General features: G+C 32.9%; 3 protein-coding genes across 3 annotated transcripts; all 3 read right to left on the bottom strand.

Moving 5' to 3' along the window:
* Window positions 1-4391: 4391 nt before the first annotated feature.
* Window positions 4392-5509, bottom strand: LOC125853047 (probable leucine-rich repeat receptor-like protein kinase At1g35710). The gene is made up of 2 exons (XM_049532723.1): window positions 5320-5509; window positions 4392-4849 (listed from the first exon to the last, which is right to left on the bottom strand). Exons 1-2 carry the CDS (start codon window positions 5507-5509, stop codon window positions 4392-4394), a joined length of 648 nt encoding a protein of 215 aa, XP_049388680.1.
* A 7515-nt stretch (window positions 5510-13024) lies between these two features.
* On the bottom strand, window positions 13025-14091 carry LOC125853046 (receptor kinase-like protein Xa21). The gene is made up of 2 exons (XM_049532722.1): window positions 13145-14091; window positions 13025-13085 (listed from the first exon to the last, which is right to left on the bottom strand). The coding sequence occupies exons 1-2, from the start codon at window positions 14089-14091 to the stop codon at window positions 13025-13027; spliced, it is 1008 nt and encodes a 335-aa protein (XP_049388679.1).
* A 90-nt stretch (window positions 14092-14181) lies between these two features.
* LOC125853045 (LRR receptor-like serine/threonine-protein kinase GSO1) lies at window positions 14182-16126 on the bottom strand. Its single transcript, XM_049532721.1, has 3 exons — window positions 15283-16126; window positions 14925-15206; window positions 14182-14882 (listed from the first exon to the last, which is right to left on the bottom strand). Exons 1-3 carry the CDS (start codon window positions 16124-16126, stop codon window positions 14182-14184), a joined length of 1827 nt encoding a protein of 608 aa, XP_049388678.1.
* Window positions 16127-21363: the final 5237 nt, after the last annotated feature.

Here is a 21363-nt window from a genome sequence, read left to right as displayed (position 1 = left end):
ACTTTGAACAGGGTCTCGTATGTTCCGGAATTGCGAAAGAACCTAGTTTCTATACCAGTTCTGACTAAGAATGGATTCAAATGTGTATTTGTTTCTGATAAAGTTGTAGTAAGTAAGAATGAGATGTATGTAGGAAAAGGTTACCTCACTGAGGGCCTTTTTAAACTCAATGTAATTGCAGTTGATATGAATAAAGATTCTGCTTCTTCTTACTTGCTTGAGTCTAAATGTTTATGGCATGAACGTTTGGGACACGTTAATAACAAAACCTTGCGAAAACTGATTAACTTAAATGTTTTGCCTAAATTTGAGTGCAATAAATCAAAATGTCAAGTTTGCATTGAATCTAAGTATGCTAAGCATCCTTATAAATCTGTTGCAAGGAATTCATATCCCTTAGAACTGATTCACACTAACATTTGTGACATGAAGTCAACACCAACACGTGGTGGGAAAAAGTATTTCATAACTTTTATTAACGATTGCACTAGATATTGTTATGTCTATTTGTTAAATGGTAAGGATGAAGCAATATATGCATTTAGGCAATATAAAACTGAAGTTGAAAATCAGTTGGATAGAAAGATCAAAATGATTAAAAGTGATAGAGGTTGAGAATATGAATCTCCATTTGCAGAAATATGTTTGGAAAATGGAATAATCCATCAAACTACTGCTCATTACTCTCCATAATCTAATGGAATTGTAGAAAGAAAAAACTGAACTTAAAAGAAAATGATGAATGTCTTACTTATAAGTTCAGGTTTACCACAAAAGTTGTGGGGGGAGGCTATCCTTACAGTAAATCGAATACTCAATAGAGTGCCTCATACGAAGACATATGTTATTCCATATGAGAAATGGAAAGGTAGAAAATCCAACTTGAAATATTTCAAAGTGTGGGGGTGTCTTGCCAAGGTCCAGGTTCCTATACCTAAGAGGGTGAAAATAGGGCCTAAAACTGTGGATTGTGTATTCATTGGATATGCCACAAATAGTAAGGCATGTTGATTTTTGGTTTATAAGTCCGAACATCCGGATATTCATGATAATACGATAATGGAATCAGATAATGCTGAATTTTTTGAACATATTTATCCATATAAAATTAGACTTGAGTCATTTAGTGGGGGGTCTAAACAACCTCGAGAAGAACCAAAAGAAAATGAAACCAATGAAGAAAGTCCAAGTCGCAGTAAACATCAAAGGACAACTACTTCATTTGGATATGATTTTGTAACATTCCTTCTTGAAAGTGAGCCTCAAGCATTCAAGGAAGCGATGTTGTCTAGCGACTCAACCTCTTGGAATGAGGTTGTCAATAGTGAGATTGAATCAATCTTAAGCAATCATACCTGGAGTTGGTTGATCTTCCTCCAAGGAACAAACCCTTGGGTTCAAAATGGATCTTCAAAAAGAAGATGAAAGATGATGGAACTATTGACAAATATAAAGCAAGACTTGTTGTCAAAGGTTTTAGACAGAAAAAATGTCTTGATTATTTTGACACATACTCGCCAGTGACTAGGATTACATCAATTCGGATGTTAATTGTCCTAGTTGTAGTATACGGTCTTGAAATCCATCAAATGGATGTGAAAACCGCCTTCTTAAATGGAGAGCTGGAGGAAGAGATCTACATGGAACAACCTGAGGGCTTCGTAGTTCCCGACAAAAAAAAGAAAGTATGCAAACTTGTTAAGTCACTTTATCGACTAAAACATGCACCGAAACAATGGCATGCAAAGTTTGACCAAACCATGTTGTCAAATGGATTTAAGATCAATGAGTGTGATAAATGTGTTTACCTTAAAGACACTACGGATCAAGAAGTCATTGTATGTCTATATGTGGATGACATGTTGATAATGAGCAAGGACATTGCCAATATAAAAGCTACTAAGCGTATGCTTGCTAGTAAGTTTGATATGAAAGATCTAGGAGTAGCCGATTTGATATTGGGAATAAAGATTCACAAAACTCCTAACGGTCTAGCATTGTCTCAATCTCATTATATTCAAAAGAAACTTGAAAAGTTCAAGTATTTGAATTTCAAAAAGGCAAAGACCCCAATTGATGTGAACCTTAATCTTGCTAAGAATAAAGGTGAAAGTCAGTCTCAATTGGATTACACCAGAGTATTGGGAAGTTTGATGTATGTCATGACCTATACACGACTAGACATAGCCTGCGCTATAAGTAAACTGAGTCGATACACAAGTAATCCCAATCAAAATCATTGGTTGGCAATGAAAAGAGTTTTGGGGTACTTAGAAGACACTCAAAACTATGTTTTGCATTACAACAAATATCCAGCAGTTCTTGAAGAATATAGTGATGCAAATTGGATTACTGGGTCAACTGAAACGAAATCCACGAGTGGATATGTTTTCACTATTGGTGGATGAGCAATCTCTTGGAAATCATCCAAACAAACATGTATAGCTCGCTCTACAATGGAGTCAGAATTTATCGCCTTAGACAAGGCAGGTGAAAAAGCTGAATGGCTCCGGAATTTCTTAGAAGATATTCCGTTTTGGCCCAAACCAATTGCACCTATATGCATACACTGCGATAGTCAAGCTGCAATAGGAAGGGCTGGAAACGTTATGTATAACGGGAAGTCTCGTCACATAAGACGAAGACATAACTCTGTTAGACAACTACTCTCTAGTGGAATTATAACAATTGACTATGTAAAGTCAAAGGATAATGTGTCAGATCCACTTACAAAAGTCCTAACTAGAGAGGGAGTTGAGAGATTATCGATGGGAATGGGACTATGGCCGAGAACAAGTCATCGTGGCGGTAACTCTACCTAGAAGACTGAAGATCCCAAGATCTAGGTTCAAGGAGATCAAACAAAGTCATAGATGACGGTTCAACATTGTCAAAACATATTTGATGGTCCATTCTCATGATGAGATAATGTTCAGTAACCAGGATAAAGGCATAAGGACTTTTTAATGGTTTCTAAGTTTGATACAGGGTATATCAAATGATGTATCTACGGGATAACACAGTTAGAAACCACCTATGTAAGTGTGAAGTGTAAGCCGCTTCAAGGAGAATCCGGTAAGGCCAGTTCTCTAAGCACTTATTAACCGAGATGTGTTCATGGTTGAAACGAACAAAACAATGAGAACCAAAAACAGTTCAAGGGTTGATTGTGTGACTTATGTTGTTTAGGTATACACCAAAGCTCTACGGTTCAAAGATATCAAATCTACTGATTGACCGAGTATATCCGATATATGTTCACTATGGAAAGTTTAAAGGGAAACCTACTTATCCAGATGCGATTAACTCGTACTTACAAGACACACAAGTTTTTCATGCATATGTTTTAACTATAGCCATTCCCTATTCATGTGGGGGATTGTTGGGTTTAGCAAGGTGTGAATGAGAAATAAAAAAGAGAAAATGGAAAGAGGAAGAACCAATGAAAGGGGGGGAACCAATTTTGGAAGGAAAATGAAAAGTCATTGCAAAGTGCAAATGAAAAGTCCTTTTTACCATATTGGTAGAAGAAAGGAAATTGTTGTCCTTATATTAGGAAACAATTCTTTTAGTTCTTAAAGGGTTAAGAAGAAGGTGCCCCCTCGCGCCGTCGTCATCGCTCGCTCGGCCTCGACTTCAGCTTCGGCTTCGGCTTCGGATTTGGATTTGGATTTGGCAAGTGATTGATTGATACTATTTTTGGACAAAATTTATTTAATCAATCTTGTTAATTTATTTCTTTTCTCTTATAAATTAATTCAGAATGTTAGTTAAAATAACATAATTAATTTGGCGCAACAAAATTTATTTGAAATTCATATGCAACGATAATAACGTTCCGAAAAGTCGTTATTTTTCCCAAAAGACACAACCTTCTGGAAAAAATGGGTCTGAACAAAATTGTCTAAACAGACGCATTCCTTGCTGTAAATGGCTATAAATAGAGATGTTTTTTCTGGTTTTAAATACTGAAAATTTTTCCTCTCTGCATATATTTTCTTACATAAACAAAATTGTCGATCGACTGAGTCTGTGTGTGCTCTTGTTGATGTTCTTGCGTTCGCTGAAGTTATTGAAGTTTGAGGTACCACTACTTCTTTAACTGGTTAATCCATTTTATCTTGGGAGGAATTAATCTGCAACCTCGGGTACAGTGAGGGGATTAAATTTATTAAGAAAACACAGTGGTTTCTGTGGACTCGGATAAAAATCATTCTGTCTATTTCATCTACTTTCTGTTTCTGCATTTTTGGACTAACTTGAATACATGAGGTAACAAATAGTTCCCGATATATTATTATGTGAATTGTCTAGGTATTCCAAAGCTATCATGTTGCTCATTGAGTTAGGTATAGATCCTTGCAACTTGTTGTGTCTCAAAGAAAGATGCATCAGATTTTGCAATCCTCCAATTTCTGAATTCCATTTGAGAATTGATTCATGGACAGATCGGCCATCTGTATCACAGCCTTTAGATTTCCAATTTCCGGAGGTAAAGAACCAACCATGTTGTTTGATGATAAGTCAAGAACCATTAGATCTTTAAGATTTCCTAAGCTTGTTGGTATATTGGAACTCAATTTATTGGAATCCATATGTATCTCTCTAAGGAAAGTAACATTTCCTAAACAATTAGGAACAGATACTGAAAGTTGATTTTGACCCAAGTCAATATCACCCAAATGCTGCACTTTACATATATGATCTCCAATAAATCCAGTAAGTTTATTGTACTGAAAATACATACGCTGAAGGTTTCTCAAGTTCTGAATTGATGTAGGAATCGATCCACTCAAGTTGTTTAGGGAGTGTAGATGAGTCAAATATCCAAGAGAATTGGGAATCAATCCTGTGAGTTTGTTTTGTGAAAGCTCTAGTCTAGTAAACTTTGAACAATTGGAGATAGAATGAGGAATAATCCCAACAAGATTGGTTAAGCGACCCATATAAAGTATTTCAATGTTGGGTAAGGTAGAACCTATATATGTTTGGTGGTAGAGTTCCTGATAGATTGTTGGCTGAAAGAGCCATTATTCTCAGTGCTGATATGTTGAATATCTCCATTGGAAGTGAACCACCTTAGCTGCCTCTTCCTCAAAGATAAAACATATATACCTGTGAAATGGTTACCTCCAACATACAATGTCTGCAAGTTACTCAATCTTCCAATTTCACTATGTATTCGTCCATCAAAATCATTTCCGGATAGAGACAATATTTGAAGTTGTGAACAATTTGACAAACTTGTAGGCATATGACCATGAAGCTTGTTTCATGATAGATGAAGCCTTCTGAGTATCGGGAGATCATTGCATAAACCATTGGGAAGATTCCCTGATAAACTTTTGTCTGTAAATGCAACGACTTCGATTCTAGAAATATTGATAATTGTCGATGGTATAGAACCCGTAAGCTGATTATCTTTTATGTACAGGTTGTGAAGATTGCCTATCTCTTCCGGGATGTTCAAACTTAAATCAACAAACTTAAGCCGACGCAAGCGTGCCATTTCCTGAGGCAAATTTCCATGGAAATTGTTACTTCCCAAGTCAAGAGAAACAAGAAATGTGAGGTTCGTGGAATCTTGCCTGTAAGAGTCATGTTGGAAAGATTCAAGGACTTGATCACTTGCTGGTAACGATAGTCACAAGTGACTCCTACCCAATGACAAACAGAAATATTCAGAGACCAACTTTCATCCAAGTAATGAAATGGGTCTGAACTAATTTGGGATTTCAAAGAGAGAAGAGTTAATTGATCCGTAGAAACATTGGTAGGAGTCATGGCTGAAGTAGGTATAACATAGTGAACAAGAGTAATGTTAAGAGAAAAGATCTCAAGGCCTTCTCCATATGTACATATATTAGTGTTTAGGAGACTTTTCTTTGGAATCTTTTTTTCAAGGAAAAAGGAAAAACTACTTTTCTTCATTCATTCCATCATTCAATGTAATAAGTAGATAGATATTCAAGTACTGTTGAAACCACTCATTTTAGATAAGTAGATAAATTAGCAAAACTTTCCATTGTCTTCTTCTTGTTGTTTTTCACTTAATTTGTTGAGATGATAATAAAAATGACAAAAAATAATGTGAATCTACCAAGTCTTGCTTTCATTTTCAACTTCTAACCGTTGGTATAAATCTATGAATTTTTATCATTATGTAGTGTCATATATATAGTTTCTCACACTATTCCATATTAAGTGAATTTATGACGCAATACATATTCATTAGGGAAAAAAAAATTTAGAATATAAACTGAACATCATTTTCCACTTTTGCCCTTTTAATTATTCTCAAATTACTTTTGAAAATATTAATAACTCAAAGTAAATTCATAAATATGAGCAATTAACTCTCTTAAAATTATCACCTGAAAATTGTAAATGAGGAGCAAAAATGAAAAAAAAAATGCAACAACTCTTTTGAATTTTGAACAATCCACTTAATTTTTAACATTTAAAAAAAGGCTCAATAATTTACTTAATATGAAACGGAGGAAGTATCAATGTTTATCACTTTGAAAGTAGAATCAAGATACAATATCTTTTGTTGTTATTTTTTGCATGTTTTTTATTTGTTAATTCTATAGTTGTTAACTGTGTAACTTGCTAAACTTTTATGTAGAAGTATATTCCTTGAGATAGTGAGGGTTTAACAATATTTAAGTAAATTTCATATTTTTTACTAATTGATAGGGATTAATACACGTATATTTGTATAAAAAACATACACTAATTTCATACATTTAGAATTGTTCAAGTTCATTTCAAAGTTAAAAAAAATCATATATCATATATACATATAAAAGAGAACCCTAGATCCGCCTACGTGGCGCCACCACAAAGTAGGATTCCCTTTTAATTTATTTTATTTCCAACATATATACATATAAAAGAGAACCCTAGATCCGCCTACGTGGCGCCACCACAAAGCAGGATTCCCTTTTAATTTATTTTATTTCCAAAACTAGCCTTCCCCTTTCATGAAAAGTTGTGATTTTTATGAACAATTGTGACTTTTATGAAGAGTAGAGACTTTTATGAAGAGTTGTGACTTTTATGAAAGGTTGTGACCTTTCCGATAAGACACAATAAGCATTTGTTCACACTACCTTTTGTTGTCTATAAATAGAGGAAATTCCTCTCATTTTAAAACAACGAAAATTTTGAACTTCTTCTTCTTCTTTTGGACAATTAAATAATTGTGTACTTTGCTCCTACTGAATGACTCACTGACACCATTTTTTTGTATCAATACACTGGTGAATAGAATCGTTCTTTCCTGATAGGATCTATTCCTTTAAATCTCGGGTACTAGGGGGGAATAATTTCCTTAAGGGGACACTGTGCATTCAGTGGGCTCAATTTTTTACATTCTGTTTCATTCTATTGTTATAGATCCTGGTATGTTTTTACAGCCATTAATTTATGCTTATATTATTAGTTGTTATTTTTGAGTACATGCTTTAAATTTTGTTGTATATGTTTCTGTAATATTATTGTTATAAGTATTTGTTAGTACATATTAAATAACAAACGTTAATTGAGTATTCAAGCATGTTTTCTCTACTGGAATTGTTGAAGGTACAAAAAAAAAAAAAAAACCTTACAAATCTCTAATTTGTTCATCAACGTCATTTCTTCACATACAAGGATGAGATTTTGTGTTCTTTAAAAAATTCTCTGAGAGTTAATAACTTTGCATGCCCATATTTTTTTTGTTTTTACTAAATTTTATCACTGGATATTATGAATACTTTAAGGATTGAAAGTTGATTGAAGTGTTAGTGAATTTTCTGAGGTATGTTATTTTAAAACATAAGAACTTTTCTGGTTAGAATGATTTGTTATCATCATTGGATATCTCATAGTTTACTCCCTTTAATGTATGTTTTTTCTCGCTGTTTTGTTGTCTCCTTAAAATTGTATTGATTATTTTTCGTTTGGTATGTATATGATCTCACTTGGACAAAACTTTCGTCCTTTTAATGTTTTTTTCTTTTTTCCCTTCTCATTTAGCTCTACTTAATATTTTGGTGTAAGTTATGACTATTTTCAGCAAGCTTAATTTGAAGAATATGAAACAGAACTTGCTCTAAATAAAAGTAATATCTTAAGCTACAAAAGATATGTCTATTAACATAGATTTGTTGTCCTTTATGTCCCAAGTCATTGCTGAGCATTTGAGTTATCTAGGTTAGACTCATTTTTAATTTTTTAATGTTCGAGAATATTTCTTTAACATGAGTCTAGAATCCAACATTTTGATCTACTTGTACTTTCATAATGCAACAACTATACATACATATTTCTAAAAAAGTCATAAAGTTGCATTGATGAAGCAGTTAGAAGGCACCAGTTTAATGAAGAATGAATTTCTAAAAGGGTCAACAATATTATTTTGCTGTTGTTTCAAATTTATTTTTCTCCTTCTATAAATTTTGTTAGAGTAACAAAGTAACAATAATGAAAAGTGGTGAACGTTTGACCTCAGACAAGTAGATTGTCTCTAAAAAAATTTATCTATGTTATTGTGGTGTACATTTTTAACGGACTTAATTTATTTATAACTAATATTGATTATCGAAAACTTTTATATAATTTGTTTTTAACAAGGAGTTATTCTAATCATAAAATTATCAGTTCTGTATTTTTCATGTACAAAAAAATAGAAAAAACTATGTTTAATCGCTACATAAAAACATCACTCAGTTTTAACAAGACAATTATATCATCAAACATATATCATGATAAATTATGTAAAAGATAAAAATGATTGCATATCAAAATATTTTTAATCATTCATTATATATTTAAAATTCTTGAGATATGTGATAATGTCAAATCATTTAATTTCTGTTGAAATGTTCTTAAAACCTACTAAAATTTACTTTTTTCTTCTTATAACAGTCAATTATTGGAAAGGTTGTTCAAAAGCTTAGAAAGATTATTTTCGCGCGGGTAAATTACCTAGTAAAAATATAATTAACTCTACAATTGACTTTGTCAAAAAAATCTCAATAGTTCAGTTCATTGACTATCTGAATTTTCACCTTATTGGTGAGGGTTCGATTCTCATCTTACAATCTCCTTTTCTATTTTCCCTTCTCCAAGTAAAAAACAAGCAAGAGACTTCATCATTTTTATATATTGCATAATGTTTATGTTCTCTAATTCATGTGAATGTATTTGATTAGATAGTGCATAATTATAAAATATATATATATATATAAAGAATTTTAAAATTTATGATCTAAAATAAATTATAAAAAATTTATAGCAATAATTATTTCATTAATGTTAAAATGAGATATATAACACATCATATTTTTATTAAATATGAAAAGCAGCCATTCTTCTTGATACCAAGTAGAAAAGAAAACAAGCCACAAAAATAGAGATGAAAAGAGTATAAATTTGAATTAGTTCACTAACTTCAATCACATTTCAAAAAAGAAATAATTTAGTACTTCTTATTCTGTAACGACCCGCTAGCTCGTTTTGAGAACTAGGACTATTTTGACTCTTTCCGTAAAATTTAAATGAAAATTTTAAACTATTCGATAGCTACGAGTATTTAGTTGACGAATATTTAGCAAATAATTAATAGTTGATAGTTAATGGGCCAAGTACATAATTTGTTTAATACCTTTTACCACTTGGCCCATGTATTGATTTAAGTTAAATGGGTGATTAGCATAACACCAGTAACAGAGTTAGGCAAAACGTGTGGGGGGAGAAGAGAAACCGCAGACTCCAGGTAAAACAAATTTTCCTTTCAGGCGAGTTGTGAATTGTATAATGCATATGTTTATTGTTACAATGGGTGATACTTATTAGGTAATGATTGGGGAGTTAATAAATGGAAATTAAAGAACGTTGGGAATTTGGGTTTAAATTGATGGTTTCATGATTTAAGTGCAGGTTATAGTTGAGTGAAAATTGTGGATTTCTTGTCACTGTTTTGGGGTTTTATATTAGCTTTAGACTACAATTGCAACTCCTTGATCGGTGGTATACAGCAAATCACAATATGGAATTTAATTACTCCATTGTGATTTTTTTTGCAACTTAAACTGTTGGCGTAGGTAATTTGCTTATGACTAAAATCAATGTTGATGCACCGTCACATGATAAATGTTTTTGTTCCGCAACCGGTGATTCTTGGTTAGATAAGTTGTAATGCTGGTTAAGTCTGAATTTGCATACAATAGTAAGAAGCAGTTCCTTGGATACATGTCTTACGTACTTTTAGGAAGCCAAATAATTTAAGAATTTGTCAATCATGAGTCAAGTTTGCATTTATTGAGATATGTAATTAAATATTAGGTGTATTAGATCTTGTGAATATCATTAGATTCATGATATTTGGAGGAGTTGAGGCTTAATCCTAGGCTTGAAATTTAGCAAATATATTTTTGACATATAAATTATATCAAAATTAGGAGCTTGATTAGAGATATGAGTGAGTTTTGGGTCTAGGATAGACATATAATAATATGGGTTTCTATGAACTCGCATGCTTACAAATATTTCACAATTGGTAGATTGGGAACATTCTGAAGCCCTGCGAAAGGGGAAGGAAAAATCTTGAGGATTTGTGGCACGTGTTCGGCATTCAAGGTATGTTAAGACTTTTAGACTTCGATGAAGGACATTTTCCTAATTAAAGATTAAACACGGAATAGACAATGGGTAAGGGAGAAAGATGGGGGTCTCGTACCAATGGTGTGACGGGCATTGGTACGAGTACCGGTGTATAAAGGGAAAGTTATTACTATAGTATGCGGATTGTAATCTGAGAATGTCAAAGCATATGGGCATTAGCTGATATATTATTGACTGATTATTTTGTGTGATTGTGTTCCTATTTGAACTCGTATACTTGTGATGGTTGAGGTGGCTATGTATTATGCTGATATTTGATTGATTGAGATGCATCATCATCCCCTTTATTTGAGATTATATTGTGCACATGCATTGACATGAGATTGAGTATAAGTTGGGCACGTGGAGATCGTCCGTGCTGGGGATGGTGAGATGTTAAGATTATATTTTGGGCACGTGGAGACCGTCCGTGCGTTTGATTTTATGATAGTGCGTTGAGATTGTCCGCACAGACACGTGGAGATCGTCTGTGTCGGTATATGGACCTCACGAGTCCCCCATGGGTCATGAACTCTCGATGTATTTCCGAGGAGTATCATGTATATACGATTGAGAGAGTACCTGGCATTATGAGGCATATCATTTCATGGTGTCACATTGCACTACATCTCATTACATCATTTATTATAGTTGATTACGTGCTTTATTGGTGGTTGTACATTATGTGAAGTTTGATTATCCTTATTTTGATGAAACTCGACTGGTAAGCGTGCCATAGACTTGTATAAGTAAAAGACTTATTTTTTATTATTATTTAAACTCCTATCACTACTTCTTCATTGTCGGTCTATGAGATATACTGGGTACACGTGGTTTCGTACTCATACTACACTTGTTGCACTCTTTTGTGGTGCAAATTCAATTCCGAGTACGAGCACATCTCGTGGAGCTTTTTGAGTCCGTGTTTGGAATATCTTGGAGTTGTGGTGAGCTGCTTGGCTGTTCCGTGGCCCACACCTCCTTCTATCTTTTATTTATTCTGTTATTTTAGTATTCAGACAGAATATCCCTTATGTTTGGATTTGTCATTTAGTTTCAGAGTTGCATCATATTTAGAGGTTCTTGTACTTATGACACAATTTCTTGGGTAGTATTTTGGCTTTCCGTATTTTATAATTACAAAGAACTTAGTGTTGGAAATTTTACTCGTTGTTTACCTTTTTACCTCATTAGTCAGTTAAAATTGGTAAATATGTTGGGTTGGCTTGCCTATTGGTTGGGAACATAGGTGCCATCACGACTTGTGAATTTGGGTCGTGACATATTCATACTTTTATAGCATATAAAATAAAATTTTGGGGCCTTCAATTTGGGGGTCTAATTGTCTAAAGCACTTGATTTAGTGGCTTTCCCATTCAACCGACACTGACAACATATAAGGTGAAGACTTGGAATATTTTTCTCTATCTCAACACTCTCTTTCACTACACTAATCTCAATATAATACTTTTCATCTTTTACCATCTATGTTTTCTTGTGTATAAAATAATGAAAGACCTTCACTATTTATAGAAAGATTATAGGGTAGTAAATGAAATGTTGTTGCACAAACTCACTCATCCTCTGCATCAGTAAAAAGCACTAAACAAAGGATAGAAGCAATGGTCAATTTAGTTTTAGTTAAAAGGAAATAGTGACATTTATTGCAACCATCTAGAATTTCTGAAAACCGAATCATGCACAAATCAAGTGCTAAAGAAAACAGAAGCAATCTTTACATGAATCCAAAAATTTAGCAAACAAGTGATTGATTTGTAACAAGAGATTCTGAGAAAATGCTCAACATGTAAGAAGTTGAATCTTGATCTTCTATAGCATCCCTACAACATCTTTCATGTTTGTCCTTTTTACCGGAGATTCAGCACAGCAATCTAATGCCACATTCATGATTGATGCCACAACATCAAGCCCCTTATGTAAGCGATTATCCATTGGTGTTACCAAATTGGCATCTACAACGTCCATTACTGCCTCGGGGAGTGAATAACTCACCCATTGCTCAAGCTAAGATCTCCCTCAAACTCACTAGGCTTTCTCCTAGTAAACGTTTCCAGCAACGTGATCCCGTAACTATAGACATCACATTTTATTGCCACCAGTCCATCCAGTCCATACTCTACAGTCATACAATTAATTTAAATATGCAATATACTTTCTTGATTGAAAAAAAAGGACAAAAAATCAATGTTCAAATTAGCAAAAACAAAGAGACGTACCCGGTGCAATATAACCAAATGTTGCTAAGGTTTTTGTGTATAAATCACTCTCATCTTCACCAAGCAGTTTTGAAATGCCAAAGTCACTTAGGCGGGCAACCATATCCTCGTCCAGCAAGACGTTACTAGGCTTCAGATCACAATGAATCACCGGAGAGGAGCATCCATGATGAAGATATTCCAACGCACATGCCACATCTATCACAATGCTTAGTCTATGTCTGATGTCTAGGAAGTAGTTATGGGAATACAAATACTTATCAAGACTTCCATTAGGCATATACTCGAGCACTAAAGCCTTAAAATCAAGGTTGAAACAACTAGTGATGACATTCACAAGATTCCTATGGCGAAGGCTACGCAAAACTTCACATTCTATATCAAAACTCTTGAATGCTGCTTCCAGTTGCAGATTGAACACTTTAACTGCAATGGCAGTCCCATTTCTGAGAACGCCTTTGTAGACAGAGGCAAAACTTCCAGAACCAATCAGATTAGTACTCTCGCTAAGTGAATCAGTTGCTTGGAGCAGTTCATAGTATGAAATTCTTTCTGTTGATACAATAGACAACGAATCAGCTCGTTGCGGAGATCTTTTACCTCTTCTATACCTTATCCATAGGAATACAAAGGCAATAGGAACAAATACAAGTGCTATTCCTAGCAAAAGAAAAAGAAGTAGCATATTTCTCCTATTTGATTTATGCTTTGACGAAGTGGGGCATGGTGGGACACTAAACCTTGACAAACCACACAATGCTTCATTGTTGATGAAAAACAGACTCGAGAGGTTCTTGAAAGGACCCCCCGAGGGTATTTCACCATACAATTTGTTTTCAGAAACATTGAAATACTTGAGGTATTGAAGTTTCTCCATAGACATCGGAATGGTTCCTGATATATTATTATGAGAAATGTCTAGGAATTCCAAACCTACCATGTTGCTCATTGAGTCAGGTATAGATCCTTGCAACTTGTTGTGTCTCAAAGAAAGATGCACCAGATTTTGCAATCCTCCAATTTCCCTAGGAATTCCATTTGAGAATTGATTCATTGACAGATCTATCTGGTTCGCAGCTTTTTGATTTCCGATTTCTGTAGGTAAAGAACCAACCATGTTGTTTGACGATAAGTCAAGAGCCACTAAATCTTTAAGATTCCCTAAGCTTGTTGGTATATTGGAACTCAATTTATTAGAACCCATATGTATCTCTCTAAGAGAAGTGACGTTCCCTAAATAATTAGGAAGAAATCCTGAAAGTTGATTTTGACCCAAGTAAATATCTCCCAAATGCTACAATTTACAAATATTATCTTCAATAAATCCTGTAAGTTTATTGTCACTCAAGTTCAAGCGTTGAAGGTTTCTCAAGTTACTAGTTGAGGTAGGAATTGATCCAATCAAGTTATTAATAGAAAGATCAAGGTCTATTAAATTGGTTAAGTTTCCAACTTCATTTGGAATCTGGCCGTTAATGTTGCAAGCAGCGGCAGAAAAGGTTACAAGAGATTTGGAGAAGTTCCTTACGGAGACCGGAAGCATGGCATTTAGAGGGTTGAAAGCTAGAGAAAGAAATCTTAAATTTCTGCAATTGGTTAAGGAAGTGAGGAAGCTTAAAAATGAATCACTGGTTAAATTGTTTCCCCACAAGTGTAGGATGTGTAGATGAGTCAAATATCCAAGAGAATTGGGAATCAAGCCACTGAGTTTGTTACCTGAAAGATCTAGTAGAGTAAGCTTTGAACAATTAGAGATAGAATGAGGAATAGTCCCAACAAGATTTGTTAAGTGACCCATATAAAGCCCTTCAATGTTGGGTAAGGTAGAACCTATGTTTGGTGGTAGAGTTGCTGATATATTATTGGATGCAAGAGATATTGCTCTCAGCCGTGATATGTTGAAGATCTCCATTGGAAGTGAACCACTAAAACTATTCAACTCAAGAGCAAGTTCCTCCAATTCAACCAGATTTCTTATCTCTTTGGGTATTTCACCTGTCAACACGTGAAAAAAGAATTAATGTGCTGAATACATACCAGTAAACCTATTTTCGTCAATATAGTATAAGATGTACTTTTTCCTATCACTTTTTGAATATGGACCAGTTAACCTATTTTCGGTAAGATATAAAAATTGCATCTTGGTTAAGTTGCCAATCTCCCGTGGTAAGGGACCCTTGAGATTGTTCCTCCATAGTGAAAGACGTTGCAACGAGGAGATACTGCATATGGAGATCGGGATAGAGCCAATAATCTGGTTTCCTTCCACGCCTAAGTCCACCAAATTAACAAGATTTCCAATTTCTTGTGGAATTATCCCTGCATTTATTTTAATGTGTAATAAAAAAGATTAATTATATACAATAGTACTAGAATTCATAAGATGAAAACATACCTGTTAAATGGTTGAATCCAAGATCCATTCCCTTCAAGTTACTCAATCTTCCAATTTCACTATGTATTGGTCCATCAAAATCATTTTTGGATGGAGACAATATTTGAAGTTGTGAACAATTTGAAAAACTTGTAGGTATATGACCATGAAGCTTGTTTATTGATAGACGAAGCCTCTTGAGTATTGAAAGACGATTGCATAAACCATTGGGAAGATTTCCTGATAAGCTATTGTTTGAAAATGCAATGAATTCAATTCTAGAAATATTGAAAATTGTGAATGGTATAGAACCCGTAAGCTGATTATGTTCTATGGACAACACATTCAGGTTGTGAAGATTGCCTATCTCTTCCGGGATGTTTCCTTGAAGTAAATTGGCAGATATTTCTAAAGTCTCTAACCTTGAGGCATTCGAGAGTGACGGAGGAATGGAACCAGTGAAACTGTTATTCCTAATATTTAGAAACTGAAGTTGGAATAAGAACCCAAACCAAGAAGGAACCTCCCCACTGAATTTGTTGAAACTTAAATTAAGAAACTTAAGCCGATGCAAGTGTGCCATTTCTTGAGGCAAATTTCCTATGAAATTGTTACTTCCCAAGTCAAGAGAACGAAGAAATATGAGATTTCCAAAATCTTGTGGAATTCTGCCTGTAAGAGTCATGTTGGAAAGATTCAAGGACTTCACTTGCTGGTGACGAGAACCACAAGTGACTCCGACCCAACGACAAACATAAGTAGCAGGAGACCAACTTCCATCCAAGTAATGAAAGGGGTCTGAAATGATTTGGGATTTTAAAGAGAGAAGAGCTAATTGATCAGTGGTAATGTTGGTTTGGGCCATAACATACTGAAGCAACAAGAGTACTGTTAAGAGACAAAATGTGAAGACTTTCTCCGTAAGTACAAATATTATTAGGAAAATGGTATGACTAGAGTAACATATGGTTTTGAGTCTTTAAATAGCAATGAGATCAACATGATTTGTTTTTTTTTTTTTACTTTTATTTATTCATTCTGTCATATCAATACTATACCACAAAATCAATTAGAAATGCAAAAACTCCTCTAATCAGCCAGAGACTTGTGCAAGTCAACCAAGTCTCTTGTTTTATTTTCTCTATATAATTGTGTGGTGAAATGTATAGTGCTACATTTATCAACTTATACTATACGTCGGAAAAATATTTGTTAGATTGTGAGAGTATATATATTCACCCTTTGCTAGATTATGAGAACATATATACACCACATTTTTAATGAGGGGTATATTTGTCCGTTTTTCCTTTTAAAATAAAATAATACACAACATTAATTTGTATTGGCTGTTATCATTTCAGGGAATTTTCTAGGTTATGTGGGCCCAAAGACTTGAGAAAGTTGGTTAAGACCAACTATACACCAATTCCTTGCTTGGTGATTAAGACCAACTATACACCAAAGACTTTCCAAGTTACCTTCTACTCAGAGGCGGAGCCAAGGTTAGGAGTTTGAGGGTTCTAAATCAATTTTGTTTGGGGGTTCACATGTTAAATGTATATATTTATTTAATTTTCTAATACAAATATAGGGTCTACGAAGAAGATAGTGGGTTCGTTCGAACCCATAAACCCCCACCTAGCTCCACCTCTGCTTCTACTAAAGGTATGTCCACTAGCTACCTTGCTATATCCACAAGTGAGAAATAATTTGAGATTTTAAAAAGGAGAAAAAATCTTAAATACGTCATTTAATTTTAGGATAAGATTCATTTATGTAATTTTTGTTTGAGAAAAGACTCATCCATGTCATTATTTATCAACTGAAATGAAATAGATGAGCCAAACTTTTAACATATGACATTGATGAGCCTTTTCTCAAAGTTCAATGACATATATGAGTCTTTTCTCTTTAAACTAAATTATTTAATTAATGACATGTCCGAATCATAATTATGTGTAAACAATGACACGGATGACCATTTTCCCAAATGAAAATGACATAGATGAACCAATTTTTAAACGGATGAATTAGATCATGAGTCTTTTCTCAAAGTTCAATGCCATAGTTGAGTCTTTTCCCTTTAAAGAAGAGTTAATCATAATTGGTAATAGTTTAGATAGAAAACCCAAACACTTGATAGTTTATGTATGAATGTTACCAAAAAAATACACTTGGTGTGTTCTTGATCATTATCACTTTTCACTTGGGAGATAAAAAGTACAAAATTAAATGAGATATTTGGAAGGTATTTGACTAAGCTTATAGGCTCGTTAAACTAACTTATAAACAATATTTTTTAGCTTCATTACGTACGTATTTAGTAAATATTCAAAGTACTTATAAACGACTAAAACCAATCAAAAGTCATAAGTTGATTATCCCTAACTTATTAATTTTTAGGTTATGAACACTTTTGATTTGACCCAGTCTTTTAATATTTTGTCCATTTTTTTAAAATTCTCAAAATATTTTTTCCAATATAAATCTCTTAACTTCCTCTTCACAAAGATATACAGTGGTCCTCTTTTTCTTTACAAGGTCACATTTAGAAATTACTTTTTTTAATAAAAACAAATTAAGGTTATTTTAGTTATTTTAATAAAAGAACAACTTACCAACATAATTTTTAGCAAATACATAAATTTTTATTATAAGTTTCAGCCACTTTTATCTGAACACGTAATCACATCGTTTTTTAGGCATAATACATGAAGGAAAAATCACACCACACGTCTATTTAATGGTTAATATTATAACTTTTAGATCTTCTTTTTTTATATTACTACTTATAACAATTTAATTACAAGTATTAACAGATTAGTTTTAATGTATAAATTAATTAATTACATTTAATTAATTAATTATATATTATTAACTAGTATATATTATATAATGGGGATAAGACACAAGTACCCCTAGACTATGACCAAAATCCCGAGAGACACACCTAAACTTAAGTAGGGTCCTATTACCCCTAAATTAATTTAAAATGGAATAACTACACTACAAATGCTGACATGGCATAGAGAGTGTGCACACTCTCTTGAAAGGCAAGTGATGAGTGCACAAATTGGACACATGTCATTTTTTGATTGGTAATTTTATAATTAGTTAGTACACATATTTATTCATATTAAAACTTATACATATTTAATTATTGTTATTTCTTTCTTCGTAAAATATTTATTTTTATTTCTTTTCATTTTAACCTTTTTTTTAATTAATTTATTATCTTTTCACTTTTAATTATTTTTAAAAAATTATGTCTGTTTTAAAAAAATAATTTAAAAGTGTCCTTTAATTTTAACGTTTTAATATTTTTATGTTTTATTTGATTTTCTTCACTTATTTTGATATCCGTTCAAAATTAACTTATTTTAAATACAAGACATTTGGAATTAAATTTGAAATCAAATCAAAACGAAAGACAAAGAAAATAAAATTAATAGAAAAATAAAAGAGAAATAACAGTGTATGTAGGTAAAAAAATGGTTCGATAGGTAAAAAAATGTGTATTAACTTAATTTAAATATAGGATAAAGAAAATAAGAATATTTTTTTTAAAAAAATAAGAATTTTTTTTAATTAAAAAAATATTTACACATGTGGCGGGCGAGTGTGTACAAACACAATCAACTTGGGTGGTTGAAGGTGCCACGTCAGCACAAAAGGTGCACAAAAATACGAAAAAATGAGTTCAAGGGGTAATAAGGTCTTAGCTAAGCTTAGGGGTGTCACTGAAATTTCGGTCATAGTTTAGGGGGTACTTATGCCTTATCCCTATATAATGTTATATAATTAATAGGTGAGAGAAATAATATTAATGAAAGAGAATCAATTTGTAATTATCTATTACACCTTTTAAGGGATTACTTATCACATGTCAACCCACACCTCCACCCCCACGTTAATCTTTCCACCTTCGGTTTCTCTTTCACCTTTTTCTTTATTCCTTTTCCCCATTCTAATTAACTTTATATAGTAATTTATAATTGACAAAATAAATCTTTACGTTGATTTTCTTCTAATTAGTTGATTCTTATTCTGATTATTTTATTATTCCCAAGATAAATATTGATTACTATTCAAATATTTTAAATTTATCACCATAGGTTTTAACACGTAATTTCCTCTCTCTTTAATCTATCTTTTTTTTATCTTCTTGATGTTTTTTTTATTTTAAATTTTGATGTTATTTTTTATTTTTTTAATCTGATTTTTTTAGAAATAAAAATTCTATATTTTGAAATTTTGATTTTGTTTTTTATTTTATTTGATCTAGAACTTGATTTTTTGAGGAAAAAAATCGTTATACTGAAATTTTGAAATTCTTTTTTGTGTGTTTTTCTATATCTAAAATACTTTTTGTGGGTGAATTAAGTATATTTTTTTTACCATATTTAGGCTAAAATTTAGGAACTCATTATGATCTCATATTAATTAATTATATATATATGAATTGAAAAATAACTTGATTTAATTAATATGAAATCATAAAATCTTTAATAATGAGTTCCTAAATTTTAGCCTAAATATGGTTAAAAAAAAAAAGATCACACTTAAATATTGAAATTGAAGAGAGAGGAAAATATAGAACTTGTATTAATTATTGCAATTTACACTTTTAATTACATGTTTTGATTTTTGGGTGATGTATATTTCGTTTGCTACAGTTTTTTACGACAATATATAATCTGCATTGTTTACATTGTCAGATTTATTCTTCCCGGATTTTTACTAGTTGGATACCAATATCATACATTTTTATTTTTAATCTTTGTTCTAAAATTTCAAGTTGGATACCAAGTGTATATAAATTGGACATCAATTAGATACAACATTAACTTGTTTTAGATTGTCTAATTTGGTTCAAATATCAGTTACAATTTGTTGTTTTTTTTTCATTTTCGAGTGGAATATCTGTTGGATACCAATTGAATACAACATTAACTTGTTTAGGTTGTCTAATTTGGTTGAAATCTCAACTACATGTTGGTTTTTTTAATTTCCCAACGGAATATCAATTCGATACCAAATTTATACATATTGGAAACAACATTAACTAGTTTTAGGTTGGCTATTTCTGTTGAAATCCCAATTACATGTTATTTATTTTTTTAATTTTACCACTAGGACATCAGTTGGATACCAAATGTATACCAATTTCATACTAAGATTTTGTCACGCCCCAAGCTACCCCCGAGACGCGGACACGGGACCTAGGACCACAAGTGATCCCAAGCTAACCCTGCTGGCATGATCATGAGCATACTAAAGATAATAAACTGATGCGGAAGCTAAATCATAAATAAACTGAAAAGATGGGGAATACGCATATACTATAACTGAATATATGAAATCTGAGAGTTTAATACAAAAGAAATATCAAACTCAAATACTTAGCTGAATCTAACTATGTCTGAAATAAGCCTCTAAACTGACTAGAAATGTTGGGACATGCCCCAACTAGATCTAGCAAAACTGAAACTAAAGACTAAAAATACTAAAAAGAAACTCATGACTATTGTCCTCGAAGAATGAGGACTCACCACTGATTCTGCTGAACTGGAGATCGGGAACTGATCTAAGCGTGATCTGGATGCTGAGAACCTGAACCTACATCACGAGAAGATGTAGCGCACGTATGCGTCAGTACTGGAAAGGTACTGAGCATGCAAAATAGAGTAAAGCTGAAATAACACATAACTGAACAAAGCATACTGAGCAATGATATAATCTGAACATGATATAGATACTGAAAATACTGAATACTGAGCTAACTGAATGCAATGACCAAATTTATAACATACTGAGACTGAATACTGACTGTACTGAAATATGGTCAACGCAATAGAGTCTGACTGAACTGTGGGAGCTACTAATAACCGACATAAAACCACATGAGCTAAATGTGGAGTCCGATGTATACGCCCCATCGAGAGGACCCAATATACCCTGCCAGAGGTATAGAGGCATGCTGGCGTGATCACTAAACTGATGTTGCCCACAGAGGGGACTTACACCTACGTGGCTCGTAGTTCTGGGACTATATGGGTACGCTGAAACCCTAGTCCAACTCGGTATTATGCTACTCCCAAT

This window comes from Solanum stenotomum, unplaced genomic scaffold (assembly GCF_019186545.1).
Source record: "Solanum stenotomum isolate F172 unplaced genomic scaffold, ASM1918654v1 scaffold798, whole genome shotgun sequence".
Classification (NCBI taxonomy): Eukaryota; Viridiplantae; Streptophyta; class Magnoliopsida; order Solanales; family Solanaceae; genus Solanum; species Solanum stenotomum.
Note: the sequence above shows the minus strand (reverse complement) of the source record. Positions and strands in the feature narration are given on the sequence as shown.

Bases quoted from the DNA above. Each gene is read 5' to 3' on its own strand.
- LOC125853046 (XM_049532722.1), bottom strand. From the start codon at position 14,091: ATGGGTTCTAATAAATTGAGTTCCAATATACCAACAAGCTTAGGGAAT. The intron at 13,086-13,144 runs GTATTTGTATTC...GCATTGTGATAG, and splicing joins CCTAATGGAAGTCTTGATAA to ATGTGGCATGTGCGTTGGAA.
- LOC125853047 (XM_049532723.1), bottom strand. From the start codon at position 5,509: ATGGCACGCTTGCGTCGGCTTAAGTTTGTTGATTTAAGTTTGAACATC. The intron at 4,850-5,319 runs GTTTATGCAATG...ACAAACTCACAG, and splicing joins ATCAGGGAATCTTCCCAATG to GATTGATTCCCAATTCTCTT.
- LOC125853045 (XM_049532721.1), bottom strand. From the start codon at position 16,126: ATGGCCCAAACCAACATTACCACTGATCAATTAGCTCTTCTCTCTTTA. The intron at 15,207-15,282 runs GTATGTTTTCAT...AAATAAATGCAG, and splicing joins TGGATTCAACCATTTAACAG to GGATAATTCCACAAGAAATT. The intron at 14,883-14,924 runs GTATGTATTCAG...ACGTGTTGACAG, and splicing joins TGACGAAAATAGGTTTACTG to GTGAAATACCCAAAGAGATA.